General features: G+C 36.1%; 1 protein-coding gene across 2 annotated transcripts in view; it reads right to left on the bottom strand.

The window, feature by feature from the left end:
• BRAF (B-Raf proto-oncogene, serine/threonine kinase) overlaps positions 1 to 16,442 on the bottom strand; it is a 179,541-nt gene that overhangs the window by 97,383 nt on the left and 65,716 nt on the right. For both annotated transcript variants that reach the window (XM_044246722.1, XM_044246723.1), the window contains exon 2: positions 1,084 to 1,185. In XM_044246722.1, coding sequence (XP_044102657.1) covers positions 1,084 to 1,185 — 102 coding nt within the window. The remainder of the gene's footprint in view (positions 1 to 1,083; positions 1,186 to 16,442) is intronic.

Here is a 16,442-nt window from a genome sequence, read left to right on the forward strand (position 1 = left end):
TACGACTCCTAATCTTGTCCTCCTCAGACATAAAAGTAAATCAGCACGGAATATAGAAAGTACACTAATTAGTCTTCAGAGGTATGAATTCTAGTCCTAGTAATAATATCTGGCAGTGTGCTTTGGGATAAGCCATATGAAGAAGACAACAGTTTATTAGTGGTTATTTCTAAACTTCCAAATTTATTTTAGAAATGCAAACTTAACTTAGATTTAATGTGCCCTTTACAAGCAATTAGATTACTAAATTAGAAATTTGGTTTAGGAGTCTGTCCATCCATGCCTAAAAATCTCTGGCATCTGAAGGCAAATGGTAATCTGACCATTTGTAATTTAGGGTTAGAGTCCTGTATGACAAGCGATTATAGCTAGAGCCAGCTTTCACAGACAGGCAGCAGGAGCAGTGGTGAGCAGTGTGGGCTATGAAGCCCCACTACCTGGATTCCCTAACAGCATGCTTGTCATGGAACCCAAGTGATGTCCAGAAGGAAGCAATCCCAAGAAAGCTTATCTGTGATTATAATAGTAACTACTACCTCAAAGAATTAAGAACAATGACTAACTATTCTATAAATTTACAGTGATGCTCAAAGCTTGATACAAAAGCCTAACAGCACTATTAAACAGTAAAGCTAGGCAATTTTGAGCTATTTAAATATTATATATTTTACTTATTAAGAAAGGAAAAACCAATTTGGGGAGGGATTTGTTCTGGAAAAAAGATATTTTACCAGGAAAAAAAAAAGATATTTTACAAAATTTGCCCCATTTCCTAATATGGTAACTAGTTTCTTAACCTCTATGTTTTCCCTCTCTCTCTTTTTTAAATAAATTTTTCACCAGGGTAATATTTTTAAGTTTATACTTGCCTTCTCCTTTAGTGTTGACGTTTTCCAAATTACAAAATATTGCATATGATTGTAACAAGTGAAAAAAGATTAAGTTTAAGAAAAATAAAGGTAATTCACCTTCCCCTTTCTCATCTCATCCCCTAAGAGAAACAATATTACCAGTACAAATGCCTGTGATAAGTTCATGTTTTTGTTTTCAAAATTACAACAGATAGGATACTCAATAGCTCACCTCCAGATATATTGACGGTGGATTATGCTCCCCACCAAATTTGTCCAATAGGGCTTCTATATGTTCCTGCGTCAACTTAATCATTTGTTTGATATTCCACACCTGAAAAATATTTTAAAAGAATGTAAGTAAAAATCATTTAGGATATGAATTAAAATATTTTTATTAAAATATTTTTATCAAAATATTGTAGTACCTGCCAGTGTTCTTTGAAATTTAGGCTTAGGGACCTGTTTAATATAGCAATTTTCCCCATTTATTATTAAACATCTTAAAACTCCTTTCTACACTAGTAATACAATAAATTCTCAACTGTAAAAGACTCAATACATAAGTATTCTAAATAAATGATGAAAATCATTTTCACCTTCCCAAAAACATTAAGTACAATTTACAGTTTATTATGTATCTTTTTATTCAAGTAAATATAATATATACACATACAAAATATACAAACGTGTAAGTATTATATATAAAATATTATTTTTGACCCTTTTTTCATTGAACAGCATGCCTCAAAATTCTTTCCATGTCAAGACATACAATCTCACTTCTTTAAAATTGTTAAGTAAAAATACATTCATTTCGTAATATTACAACACTGCTTATCTCAATGTTCTTCAAACTTCAACAGCAACCTAAGAGTGCGCAGTCATGGGTGATTTTAGGAGAAACAATTTCCAGATCTTCGATGTCTACATGTACTCTTTCTAAATGAACTGTTTTGAGAACTATTTTTTTTTTTTAAAAGATTTATTTATTTATTTATTTATTTGACAGACAGAGATCACAAGTAGACAGAGAGGCAGGCAGAGAGAGAGAGAGAGGGAAGCAGGCTCTCTGCTCAGCAGGATGCGGGCCTCGATCCCAGGACCCTGAGATCATGACCAGAGCCGAAGGCAGCGGCTTAACCCACTGAGCCACCCAGGCGCCCGAGAACTATTTCTCCTTTATTCCTCTCCATTTAAAATCACCACATAGTAATTCTCCACTCTATAAAAGAAAGGCAAAATTCTTATCCTTCTCTAATCCTATTAAGGTGCACTATTCTGAGATGTATAAACTTCAAAGTAACTAACAAACAAGAAGTAAAAATCCCTTGAGGGACAGCAAGTTGGGGGGGGTTGATTAAAATCAGGCCTTTATCAGTTAAATGAATTCTTGGCAGGGGTCTAAGCCTTATTCATTTAGCCAGCCTGCCAGCCAGCCAGCCAGCCTAGAATTTAGAAGTCAGGTGGTTATACTACATGCACATATTACATGTTTAAGATAAAGAAGTCAGTTCTTTTTCCTTGATGAAGAATGAGTCCAACTTATCTGGGTAGAGAACGTGTTTTGCAAATTATACTGTATGCTAGGTACTCTATGAGTTTTATGATCTAAATCTGGAATTCTAAGGTGTGACTAAATATGAACAGCACAAATACAATACACTAGAAATTATGGCCTTTTAAACAATTGCTATAATTTAAAAATGTGAGATAATTAAAAATATACAAGAGGGAATAGACAGAAAAACAAGGGGGTTTTAGAACAGATGGTTTATTTAATAATTCCCTTACTAGAGGACATTTAGATTACTCCACTTTTCTCAACTTCAAACAATGCTTCAATGAATAGTTCTGAGCTACCTTTCTGGGAAAAGGTACAAGTTTCCCTTTTAGATATCACAGCATAGGATTCCTGAATTGGAAGTAATGTGCATTCACAAAACAAATTGAGGGTTGCTGGGGGGAGGGTGGTAAGGACAGGGGGGAGGGGTTATGGACATTGGGGAGGGTATGTGCTATGGTGAGTGCGGTGAAGTGTGTAAACCTGGCGATTCACAGACCTGTATCCCTGGGGATAAAAATACATTATATGTTTATTTAAAAATAAATAAATAAGAAAGTTATGTACAATAAAAAATTTAATAAATGTGTCAAATGGTCTTCTAAAAGAAAAAAGGTACTAAGTCATAGCCTCATAAGGAGGGTCTAAGTCCCCCCATAATCTCATCAACACTGGGTATTATCAAACTCTGAAACTTCTGCCAATCTGAAGGGGAAAAGGTGATCTTGTCGCTTCAACTTCTATTTCCCAGAAAACTGAACATTTTTCATGAACACTGGACATTTACATTCCTTTTTGGTATATTCCCTATCCATATTTTTCTAATTCTATTTTCCCTTGTTGATCTATAGATACCCTTTAGTCTAGATATTTTATACATTAATCTTTATCCTCCTCCAAATGCAGTCCAAATTTTATTTTATTTTATTATTTTTTTAAAAGATTTTATTTATTTATTTGAGAGAGAGACAGTGAGAGAGAGCACGAGCAAGGAGAAGGTCAGAGGGAGAAGCAGACTCCCCATGGAGCTGGGAGGCCGATGCGGGACTCGATCCCGGGACTCCAGGATCATAACCTGAGCTGAAAGCAGTCGTCCAACCAACTGAGCCACCCAGGCGCCCCGCAGTCCAAATTTTAAAATCCAGCTCTGTCCCCTCAACTCCAGACTCTTTTTGTCCAACTGCCTACTGGCCATCTCTACTAAGAAAACGAACAGACATCTCAAAATTAACATGTTCAAAGACTAATTTCTGATCTAACCCACAACCCTCCCCAAATTTCTTTTTCCTACTGTCTCTTCATCTCAGAAAATGGTAATCTCCTTCTATGATGAGTTCATTGACCACCCAGGCAGAACAGCTTTATGATAGAATTTGATATCCTAAAACTGATTGTTTTTCATGTCAACTAGCTGCTCTGAGATCAGAAACATATTCTATTCATCTTTTGTCTCACCACTAATCTTGAGTCATAGTCATAAACAGGTATTCAATTAGTACTAAAATTCAAGCTGTCTTAGAATACAGGAAGAGAGAAAAAATTAATCCTGCTTCAGTGATTCTTTCCAGTCCAGCAAACTGAAGACTTTATAACCCACAGCAACCTGTCCCCCACCCCCTTTAAAAACTCCATAGATAAAACTCATATGCAGTTAGGGTAAAGAACCACTCCCCCAAGGGATGGGAGAAAGAAAGGGGAAAAAAATGGATTAGCAAAGGAGAATGAGTATGAGGAAAATGAGGGAATGGAGCTGATTAAAGCTAATTAGAATAAATATTTTTTGCTGGGCACTAGAAAATGACTGGTTTGGTGACAGAGGGCAGGGCCAGACCATGAATGTCCAGATGTAAGATTTCTTATCTCCTCAAACAAAAGTAATTTTATATCCAAAAAATGAAGAAAAATCACTATGAGCCCTAGTTGAAATTAGATTCTTTCAGATTTCCCCAGAAGAGTAAGAGAAAGAACTTGGATGATACTTATAAAATAAAAATATATTAAAAAGTAGAATAAGGAAGGGCGGCCAGGTGGCTCAGTCATTAAGGTGTCTGCCTTCGGCTCAGATTGTGATCCCAGGGTCTTGGGATCGAGCCCCACATTGGGCTCCCTGCTCCGAAAGAGTCTGCTTCTCCCTCTCTCATTCCCCCTGCTTATGTTCCCTCTCTCGCTCATGCTCTGTCAAATAAATAAATAATAAATAAATAAAATCTTTAAAAAAAAAAAAAGTAGAATAAGGGGCGCCTAGGTGGCTCAGTTGGTTGAGCATCTGACTCTTGATTTTTGGCTCAGGTCATGATCTCAGTGTCCTGAGATTGAGCCCTGCAACCGGCTCTGTCCTCAGTGAGGGAGTTCTGCTTGGGATTCTCTCTCTCCCTCTGCGCCCCCATCCTTTGCCACATATGTGTGTGCGTGTCCATGTGCTCTCTCTAAAAATAAGTAATTTTTTAAAAGTAGAATAAGATATTGTAAAACTAAAAGGAGATAAAATTTTGGCCTTAATATGCCTTCTTAGAAAAAGTGAAGGAAATCTGTTTCAACAATCCTAAAAGGAAAATGAAAGAATTAAAAACAAAAACAAATTCAAGAAAGGTACTAGATTTACTAGATTTCCTCTCCTGTTTTGATCTCTTCAGTGGACCATAGCAACTAAATAATTATAGTAAACAATCAATCATGTCTAGTGACTTTACAAATGGCAAAATTTCCTCCCCCCTAAAAATGGCGAGTATTTTTTTTTAAAAGCCTACCTCTGAAGATGTCTATGTTAAAAAATAAATTCAGACAAACTACTAAGGAAGGAACTACAGGGAAACAATGGTACAAAAAACTACAGCCACTGGCTTCCTTCCTCTCAATAAAAAGGCATCAAGTCCAGATTATTATATGATTGGTTTCTATAAAACCTTTAAAGAAAATATAGTAACAATTATTAATAGATGATAGCATATAAAAAAGAAAAGACTTCCAAATTCATTTTATGAAACTAGCAAAATCTAGATATCCAAACCTGACACAGATAATACAAAAAGAAAAAGAAAACCACAATAATCCAACCTGTGAGGAAAGAAAAACTTTTTTTTTTTTTTTAAAGCGAGGGAGAAAGAGAGGGAAAGGCAAAAGAAGAGTGAGAGGCAGAGGGAGGCGGAGGCAGAGGGAGAGGAGAAAGAATCTTAAGCAGGTTCCATGCTCAGCATGAAGCCTAGATGGAGGGGTGGAGGGGTTCGATCTCACAACCCTGAGATCACGACCTGAGCAGAAATTAAGAGTAAGACCCTTAACTGACTGAGCCATCCAGGTGCTCTGGATAGAAAAACTGTCTTCCCTCTCCCTTCCTCCAACCTTTCTCTTCTTCTCGCTCTTTCTCTCAAATTAATGCTAGTCATTCATCAGAAACCCAGTGAAATAATACCTTAACAGGTCGAAGGAGGAATTACAGATTATAGATGCCAAAAAAATGACTATTACCAAAGATTAAAAATTTAAAATAAGTAATTAAAAAAAGACATGGTCCTCAAGTTTCAGAAGAATCACTACAAGAATTATGGTACTGTAAGCAAGAAAGCCAGAGCAACATTCAGTGAAAAAGATTCTGAATAATTCTTCTAAAATTAAAAAAAAAATACATCAGCTTAAGAAAGAACTCAAAGCTAATAAATTGTAGACCAAAATACATAAGTAAGTTTTCTACTGAGATAATTCTAAAATATCTCCAAGCTTAAAGATAGCACATATGAAAAGGAAGCATGAGAAAATGATAAAGACTTGAAATTTTAATCATATAGTCATTAAAATAAAACCAGTTGAAGTAAACAGTTTAGAGCTGAAGAAAGAAAGAACTAGAAGAGGAGTCAGAGAAAATTAGCCAAAAGGCAGAGAAAAATGAATGGAAAATATGAACAACAAAGAATGGAATTTAAGTAAATTCGGAAGGTTAAACAGACAATGGGAGAGATATCTAAAGAGAAGATGGCTGTCATTTTCCAGAACAGTTGAAAATAAAAATTACTCAAGAGTAGCACAGTGAGCCGGGGAGGGGTGGAGAGGTTAGGTTATTGACATTGGGGAGGGTATGAGATATGGTGAGTGCTGTTAAGTGTATAAGCCTGACGATTCACAGACCTGTACCCCTGGGGCAAATAATACATTGTTAATAAAAATAATTAATAATAATAATAAAAAAGAGTAGCACAGTGAGTCCTGTGTCCTGGCCATGACAGATAAAACTAAATCCACAACCATACAGGTTGAAGTTAAAGTGCATAAAAGTTCTTAAAATCAACCAGAGAGAAAAGAAAAATATATCAGACATCATATTTCTTAACAATAAAAGAAGCCAGAAGATAATGAAATGACTTCAAGATACAAATGAAAACAGCTGACAACCTAGAAAAAGGAACTAAACCCAGAATAATGTAAAAGAAAGAATGGCAATGGGTATGGTAGACTGATCAACAGCCCCCAAATATCTACATTCTAAACCCCAGAACCTAAGTTACCTTATATGACAAAAAGAATTTTGTAGATGTAATTAAGTCTCTCTCTCTCTCTCTTTGCAATTAAGTATCTTGAGTTAGGGAAATTATCGTGGGTGGGCCTTAAATGTTACTTCAAGCATCCTTATAAAATGGAATTGGAGGGAGATTTTATTACAGAGGATTAGATAACGAGATGTGAAGATGTACACTGCTGGCCCTGAAGCTGAAAGAAGGGACTATAAATAAAGGAGTCCAAGGAATGCAGTTCTAGAAGCTGGAAAAGTCAGGGAAATATGCTCCAGAGGAAAAGCAGTCTTTTTGATACCTTGATTTTGGCCCAGTGAAACCCATTGTGGACCTCAGGCCTTCAGAATTATTAGGAGAACACAGCTGTGGTATAAAACACCAGGAACGCGGTCATTTGGTACCGCAACCGTAGGAAACTGATATAAACGGAACCTAGAAACTAATAAACATAAGGATAAAACTAAATAAGCATAAACTAAATAAAACAACAAAAACAATGGTAACAACTATTGGGGGAAAATGGCCAGCACTAAAGCATTCTAAGACCCACCTATTATTCAACAAGAGGGATCCTGGAACATCTTCATGTGCCAGACAGATGTCAAAACAACACAGGAGTCAGCCTAAAGGGAGTCATACTGCCCAAATTCGGAAGATAATCAGCAAAAAGAGTAAAAACCACAATTAACTATAATAGATTGCATACAAAAAATAAAAACTCACTAGTCCATAAAAGTAAGAAAGTATGTTTTGGGCAATGTTTGCCACCACTGTTAGTGACTATTCCATCTATAAAAAACTAAACATTACTAGAAAAGAATCATGAATTTATCTTGCCTTTTGGGGGGAAAAATTCTACTTACTCCCGTTTGATGTGGGAAACCCTCTTTACAAAAAAAAAAAAAAAATATGCCAGCTAATATAAAATCACTGATTCAGGGAAGATCCTAGGAGGCTAAAGCCATTAGGTGAAAAGCTGATGAACAGGGTACATATAATGTTAAAGCATTTCCACATATTAAAGACAAAGGGAAACACCACCTTTACAAGGAGATGGGGCTCAGAATCATTAATAGAAGGACATAATGTGATGCAACATAAATGACACATTATCTATCACCCATGAAGTATACCTGCAAAACATTTATATAGAATCAAATCAAACTTTTATACTTAGCTTCAAATTTAGAAGAAATATGCAGAATAATAAAATGGGTTAAAAGTACCACAATGAAATAATCAGGAAAACAGAGAATATGGGACATTCTACAAGACATTTATCTCTCTCTTTGAAAGTCAAAGCCATGACAACCAAAGAAATCCAAGATATGACACACTGCAGGAAAAGTGTCCTGGTCTCTAATAAATCATGTCATGGGAAACAAAATGGTGGGTGGTCAGTTGAAGACACTAAGACAACAATTATTAAAAAACAACTAATTCAATGCATGCACAAAAAGGAGATCTTAGTTCAAGGATGGAGGACAGTCATAAAAAATACTTAGGATAATTATGGAAATTTAAATATGGACTTCATGCAATTATGGAATTGTTAATCTCCTTAAATATACAATATTTTAGACAGGTAAAATAATCTTCCAGGATCTATAAATCTAGCAAAATGTTAACTGTTGAAGCTAGGCAGTGTAAGTAATACCTATGTTAAGTGTTCATTGTACTGTTATTTCCACTTTTCTGTGGGTTTGAGTTTTTCCCTAAACTTTTTATTTCATTTTCCTTTATTTCTTCCTAACAATCCTTTTTCTCTTAAAGTCTATTTTGTGATACAAACCTACGTACACCAGCATTCTACCACTATGTGCTTGATTTGTCTTTTCTCATCTTTTTACCTTATTACTTTTTTAATAATAAAAAATTTACATTTCCTAGCATGGAGCCCAACATGAGGCTTGAACTCACAACACTAGGATCAAGACCTGAGTTGAGATCAAGAGTCAGACATTTAACCGACTGCGCCACCTAGGCACCCCTTCATCTTTTTACTTGCAACCACTGTGTGTCTGCTATAAATGAATTATACATAGTTCTTTTTGCTAGCCTGTTTTGTTTTAAACATATTTATCTGTTTTAATTAAACAATTGAGTTCATTTACATTTTTATGGCTGATTTATTTCTACCATCTTATATTGTGTATTTTTCACTTACACTGCTTTTTCTTGATTTTCAGACTTCTATAGAACTGATCAAGTTTTGTTATTCTTTCTTTTTATCTCTATGTACATGTCACATTCCAGACCATAAAACATGTTTCATAATTATTATCAGACAAACCATATTCCTTTATCATGAGGAAAATTAATTAATTTAGAAATAAGTATTAATCAATTAATCAACTAAATCAATTAATTTAGAAATCAGTAACAAAATGTGAATATATTTTGAGAAGTTCAACATTCACTTATTTTAAAAATATTGATATTAGGGGCACCTGGGTGGCTCAGTGGGTTAAAGCCTCTGCCTTCAGCTCAGGTCATAATCCCAGGGTCCTGGGATTGAGCCCTGCATTGGGCTCTCTGCTCAGCAGGGAGCCTGCTTCCCTTCCTCTCTCTCTGCCTGCTTATAATCTCTGTCAAATAAATAAATAAAATCTTTAAAAAAAATCTTGATATTAGAAATAGGGATCTTTTAACTTAATAAAATACACCTATAAGAAACCTGTAGCAAAATATCACAGTGAAAGGTCAGGCATAAGACAAAGGTACCTGCTATCCCTGATATCATACAGAGGAGGTTATAGTTAATAGTAGGGAGAGAAGATATGAAAAGGGACATAAAAATCGTAATAGTAGAGATAAAAATTTATTTGTAGGAAATATGATATCTATAGAAAATCCAAAGAGAACCTAGAAACCATTAGGACTAATACTAATAACTAGTATCTATAAAAACTAATGTAGAATTAGTTTATCAAGATAACTGGATGTAAGATGAAGGACACAAACATTATATAGTATTCCAATGTATCGAACAGTCCCAATTAAAAAAAGATGCCATTCAGGGTGCCTGCGTGGCTGAACTGGTGAAGTGTCTGACTCTTGATTTTGGCCCAGGTCATGATCTCAGGGTTATGAGATCCAGTCCCACTCTGGGCTCTGTGCTAAGCATGGGTCCTACCTAAGAGTCTCCTTCTCCCTCTCCCTCTTCCTTTGCCCCTCCCCAATCTCCCTCTCTAAAATAAATAAATATTTATTTACAATTTTAAATAAATTATCTAAATAAATAAATAAATAAATAAAATGGCCTTCACAATAGCAACAAAGACCATAAAGAATCTAGGTATAAACCCTTTTTAAAAAAAGATTATTCATATTTAAGTAATCTCTACACCCAATGTGGGGCTCAAACTCACAACTGCAAGATCAAGAGTCACAAGTTCCACCAAACTGAGCCAGCTTAGAGCCCCTAGGAATAAATCTAATAAAAGATATGCAAGACCTTTGTAGACAGAACAAGAAAATAGCATCCAAGTGCGTAAAAGAAGATTGAGAAGAGAAACTCAGAGGACTCCGGAGGTTAATTTCTTCCTCTCAGTACCTATCAACAAGTTGACTCAGCAGGTCTGAGTTTACTTGATGCAGGAAAAGACTAATGAGAGACACAGAGCTCCCTTTTCTAACAAGGCCATTTCATCAACCTCAAAGTTCCAATTATTACTGAGGAGCCCTTTCCCTGGTATATTAATTCTAGTTATATCTACTCTAAGTCCACATCTATGTGAAGATAATAGAGCTCAGGGGATTGTGTGTGCTCTGTCAATTCCTGTTTCCCACTAAATCTTATTTCACACTTATGCTATGTGATGAATGTGTGCAGGTGCATGGCCCAACCCTTCATGTGACAAAGACTAAATGCCCTTTAGTATGAAGACTCAGCATCATAATAATCTCAATTTCCCCCAAATTAATTCAGTGAAAGACAATAAACAAAATCCTGAGATTTTTTTTTTCCCCTATGGAATTTGGCAAACTGATTCTAAAATTCTTACAAAAGCACTGTAAAATGATAGCCTTTTAACTATTTTAAATAATAAGAATAAGAATGTACCATATGTACAGTAAGACTACCCATGTTTCATAGACTATATAATAAATAATTCTGGGGTAACTGGCTATCCTTACAGAAAATGTCAAATAATACAAAAGAAAAATGGGCAAAGGATTTATGAATAGGTAGCTGAACTAAAGAGAATTCAGACTATCCAACAGACACATGATAAAATAAATGACCTCATGGGGGCTCTGGGGGCTCAGTCAGTTGAGCGACTGCCTTTGGCTCAGGTCATGATCTTGGGGTTCTGGGATTGAGCCCCATGTCAGGCTCCCTGCTCAGTGGGGATCTGCTTCTCCCTCTCCCTCTGCCCCTCCTCTTCTTCATGTTCTCTCTCTAAAATAAATAAATCTTTTAAAAATTAAAAAAATAAATGACCTGGGCGCCTGGGTGGCTCAGTGGGTTAAGCCGCTGCCTTCGGCTCAGGTCATGATCTCAGGGTCCTGGGATCGAGGCCCGCATCAGGCTCTCTGCTCAGCAGGGAGCCTGCTTCCTCCTCTCTCTCTGCCTGCCTCTCTGCCTGCTTGTGATCTCTCTCTGTCAAATAAATAAATAAAATCTTTAAAAAAAAAATAAAATAAATGACCTAATTAGTAATCACAGAAATACAAATTAAAATAAGAAATCATTTCACACCCATGAGATGGGCAAAAAATTTAGGTCTAACCACATACAACAATAGGTGCTTTTCAGTTCTACATGTGGTTATAATATAAATGCATGAGAATAAACTGAGAATAAATATCCTGTTAAGCTGAAGATGGGCATTATACTATCATCTAACTATATCACTACTAACATACGTATAAGAAGTATTCTTTGCAGCAACATTTATAATAGCAAAATATTAGGACCAACTTAAATACTAAGAGAAAAATGGGCAAAAAAACAAAAGTAAAATAGTGTACTATACTTAAGTCAAAATGAGGAACTAGAGCTAAATATATTGACATGGATACATCTAAAAAACGTAACACTGAATGAAAAAAATCAAGTTCCAAGACATATAGTTTTAAAATATGCAATTAATATTGTTTATGGATATACACCCATGGCAAAAATTTAGAAGCGAGGGGAAGTAGGTGGTGAGTCATGGAGTAACTGGGTGATGGGCATTAAGGAAAGTGCTTGATGTGATGAGCACTGGGTGTTATATGCAACTGATGAATCACTAAATTCTACCCTGAAACTAATAATATACTATATGTTAACTAAATTGAATGAATTTATTTATTTACTTAGAGGTTTCATTTATTTATTCTACAGAGAGAGCGAGCGTGAGTTGGGGGGAGGTAGAACAGAGGGAGAGGGACAGATACCGTGCTGAGCACAGAGCCAGATGTGGGGCCTAATCCCACAACCCCCAAGACCAAGACCCAAGCTGAAATCAAAAGTCAGATAATACAACCAACTGAACCATCCAGGTGCCCCTTAACCAAACTGAATTTAAATTAAAAATTTTTTTAAAATTTAGAAACATGCATGGGTATGATAAACACTAAACTCAGGATAATGGGTACCTCTGAAGATGAATGGGCAGGGAACAGGATAAAGGATAAGCTCTGATTACCTTTGATGGTCTATAAGGTACTTTATCTGTGTCTGTAATTTTGTTTAGAAAAATCTGAAGTCAATATGATAAAAGACTTAATTCAAAAAAGCTGGGTTATAGGTACATGGATAATGAACATTATCTTTTTTTAAAGATTTCATTTATTTATTTGTCACAGAGAGAGAGCACAAGCTGGGGGAGCAGCAGGTAGAAAGGGAGAGGCAGGTTCCCCATTGAGCAAAGAACTGGATGTGGGACTCATCCTAGGATCCCAGGATCATGACCCAATCCAAAGACAGATACTTAACTGAATGAGCCACCCAAGGGTCCCAAAAATCAACATTATTGTACTTACGCTTTTCTTGCACTTGGAAAAAGGAAGGGGAAAATGAAGAAGGAAATTGAGGTGGTGAGTTGCTTAGCTCCTTTCATACTAAAAGCTGTCCTTCCACTTATAATTAGGGTAGCCCTAAACCTCCCAACTCCAATTCTTGTGTTCCAGAAAAAACCAACTAATGAATACACAAAAACTTAAAGAGAACTCACAATCAGACTTCTCATTTACAAAAGTCTAGACCAATTTAACTGCAAAACCCTCTAATCAACTTAGTCCTTTATTCATGAATATGTATAGTCAAGAATCACAAGATATGAACAGCATGGTAACTACAGTTAATAACACTGTACTACGTATTTGAAAATTTCTAAGAGACTAAATCTTAAGAGTTCTTATCGCAAGAAAAAAAATTGTGACCATGTGGTGACAGATGTTAACTAGACTTATTGTGGTGATGATCTGTCAATATATACAAATGGCAAATCATGTTGTATACCTAAAACTGATATGTCTATTATATTTCCATTAAAAAAAAAAAAAGGAGGGTGCCTGGTTGGCTCAGTCGGTAGAAGATATGACCCTTGATCTTAAGGTCCTGAGTTGAAGTCCCATGTTGGGTATGAAGCCTACTTTAAATTAATTAATTAATTAAGTCAATCTCTGTCTTAAAAAAAAAGAGAAAGAAAGAAAAGAATCACAGGATACCACGAAAATCCAACAGAAGGAAAGAAAAAGATCACAAAGAACAGAATGACCAGGCAAGGAGAAAAGTGGAAATACTGTTATAGGAAAAAATTTTAGAAAGGGTAAATAACAGAATGAATAAAGACCACAGCAGCAATCTGTAATAGGACATGTAAAGTCTCAAGAACTTACTTCAATAGGAATCATAGGTCTGAAAATATTCCTACCCTGTGACTTAGCAATTCCACTTCAAGGAATTTTCCAAATCTCCTACAAAACTGGAAAAACATAGTAGGTCCTTGGTTCTAGTCTTTAAAAAGATAAGTCAGTCACCAGGTGAAAAAACATCAACTGAATTTTGAAAATGGCACTACCTTTACATACAACAAAGCAAACAAAAAACATGAACATGAAAAAACTGGTCTAAAAAAAAAAAGGAAAATATACTCCATCAGAAGTAATGTTTGAGTAAAAGGTTAAAAGATAGGAAGTGTGGTTTTAGTAGAGTAAGTATGATAAGCAAGAGGCCCATGAAAACAAGAAGAGGTCGGAAAAATTAAGCAAGAAGCTAGATTATGAAGAAGTCCTAAAAACCCTGGTAAGTAGTTTGGATTTTAGACTAAGTCCAATGAGAACTCAAACTCTCAAAACTGGGTACATGTGTATGAGGGTGTATGTGACATAATCTGATTGGTATCTTATTATTGACAATTATCATCCCATTTTCTAGATGAGAATATTGTGGCACAGAGGTATTAAGTATTTTGCTCACAGCCACAGAGCAGGTAAACAGTCAGGAGTCAGGATTTAATTCAAGATAATGAAATCCAGAGCAGTAAATATTATAATGGCTTTAATTATCACTCGAGTGAAGAATGGATTATAGGAAGGTAAGAGTGGATGCATAGAAGACCAGTTGAGGTTATGGTTGTAGGTTAAGCAAGAGATGATTGCTCGGACTATGGTGGAAGCAATGCAGAAAAACTGAATTTGGGATATATTTTAAAAGTAGAGAAAATAAAACTTACTAACGAATTAGATATGGGGAAGGGATGGGAGAGAAAAATAAGAGTCAAGAGCCAAAATTTTGGTATAAGCAACAGGATGGACAATCATGCATTTACTGAAGTGGGGCAATCAAGAGGGAAAGTTAGCAAGCATTAAATATCACCAACAGCAGAGGTCAAGGAAATGATCAAGAAGGCAAGCTGGCCATGCATTTTAGAACTTAGAAGGAGAGATGAGGCAGGAGATATATGCAGGTGTCACAGCACAGTAATAAGCGGATTTCCAAGGGAGTACAGCCAAAGAATAAACCATAAGGCCCACCAATATTTAGAGGACTAGTGAAAAAAAAAAAAAAAAAAAGAAACCACAAAAATGGTTGAAAAGAAACAGACACTGAAGGAGGTAAAAAACTATTCAGAGAAGAATATTCATTGCATAAAAACTGGAACAAGAATAATGGAAGAAGACACTAAGAAGGATGGAATTTCATGTATCTGGTCATCACATTTACACACATTTGCAGAAATCACACGTATTTGCAGAAATACCTGACCTGGGAGATAGCACAGCAAGTTTGCAGGCTAAAAGGAACATCCGACAGAGAGGGAGAAACTGATGATGTGGAAGAGAGATGCTAACTGCAGGAAAGAAGTCCCGGAGACAGTAAGAAGAGATGGAACCTGAGTCACAAGAAGAGGAATTAAACTGTCAGGGAAGGTCTCTGGTAACAACTGAAAAGAAGACAGAGAACACGAAGCCCAATGCAGATAGGTCTGTAGATTTGGTGGTGAGATAAGAGCTGCCATCTACCTTCTCAATCAAGTTTGAGGTGAAGCCCACAGATTAGAGTGAGCTGTAAGAAGTTCGCAATGAGTGGAAACGAAGTCTTAACAGGGAAAGTGAAGCAGCAGCAGCAGCAGCAGCAGCAGCAGCAGCAGTGCCAGCAGACACAGGTGAAGGCCTACTGAGGTTTATGGCAGAAATTTAAAGTGGTACATACAACTGCCTGAGGGTGGGCAGACAGAGGGCCCACAGCTGGTATTTTGTTAGGCCCATAAAATGAAAGGGGAGAGTGTCAAGGGTATTAGTAATTGTTATAGTCATTCCCTGGTCCTAAAGTTGGTGGGTTGTGAAAAGACAGTTTCACTTAAGACGGCTGAAGTAGTGCTATAATCAGGGGCCAGACGGGTGTCTGGAATCTCCTTAAGATTAAAAAAGAGGTTGGTGGGTGGGGGCACCTGGGTGGCTCAGATCATCATCTCAGGGTCCTGGGACAGAGCCCTGAGTCAGGCTCCCTGCTCCTAGGGAACCTTCTTCTCCATCTTCTCCCTGCTCATGCTCTCTCTCTGATAAATAAACAAAATATTTAAAAAATAAATAATAATAAAAAAGAGGTCGAGGATTTAAGAGTTTATTGATCATAGTACCACAATAACTTTGGGCAGGTGAGTGAGAAATACAAAGAGGAAAGTAGTATTCCTGAAATCAATAAGCAGAAAGTATACTGGCTTTTCAGTTAAACTTGAAAATTAATCTAAAATTATCCAAAATGGAATAAAAGGAGGAAAGACTTTTTGTTTTTGTTTTTTCCTGGCTAATTAACAGCAGATATACCTTAGTAGTTTCAAGGATCCTGGAAAAATAAAACATAACAGCACCAAAAATGAACTATTTTATTATTATATTTTTAAAAGATTTTATTTTTAAGTAGTCTCTATACCCAAATTGGGGCCTGAAGTCACAATCCTGAGATCAAGAGCTGCACACTCCACCAATTGAGCCAGCCAGGTGCCCCCCCCCAAAATAACTATTTTTAAACTGTCCATAAGATCATGCACTAAATTTATTTAACTTCAAAAACAAGTCACTCTCACT

The sequence above is a fragment of the Neovison vison genome, chromosome 4 (assembly GCF_020171115.1).
Source record: "Neovison vison isolate M4711 chromosome 4, ASM_NN_V1, whole genome shotgun sequence".
Taxonomy (NCBI): Eukaryota; Metazoa; Chordata; class Mammalia; order Carnivora; family Mustelidae; genus Neogale; species Neogale vison.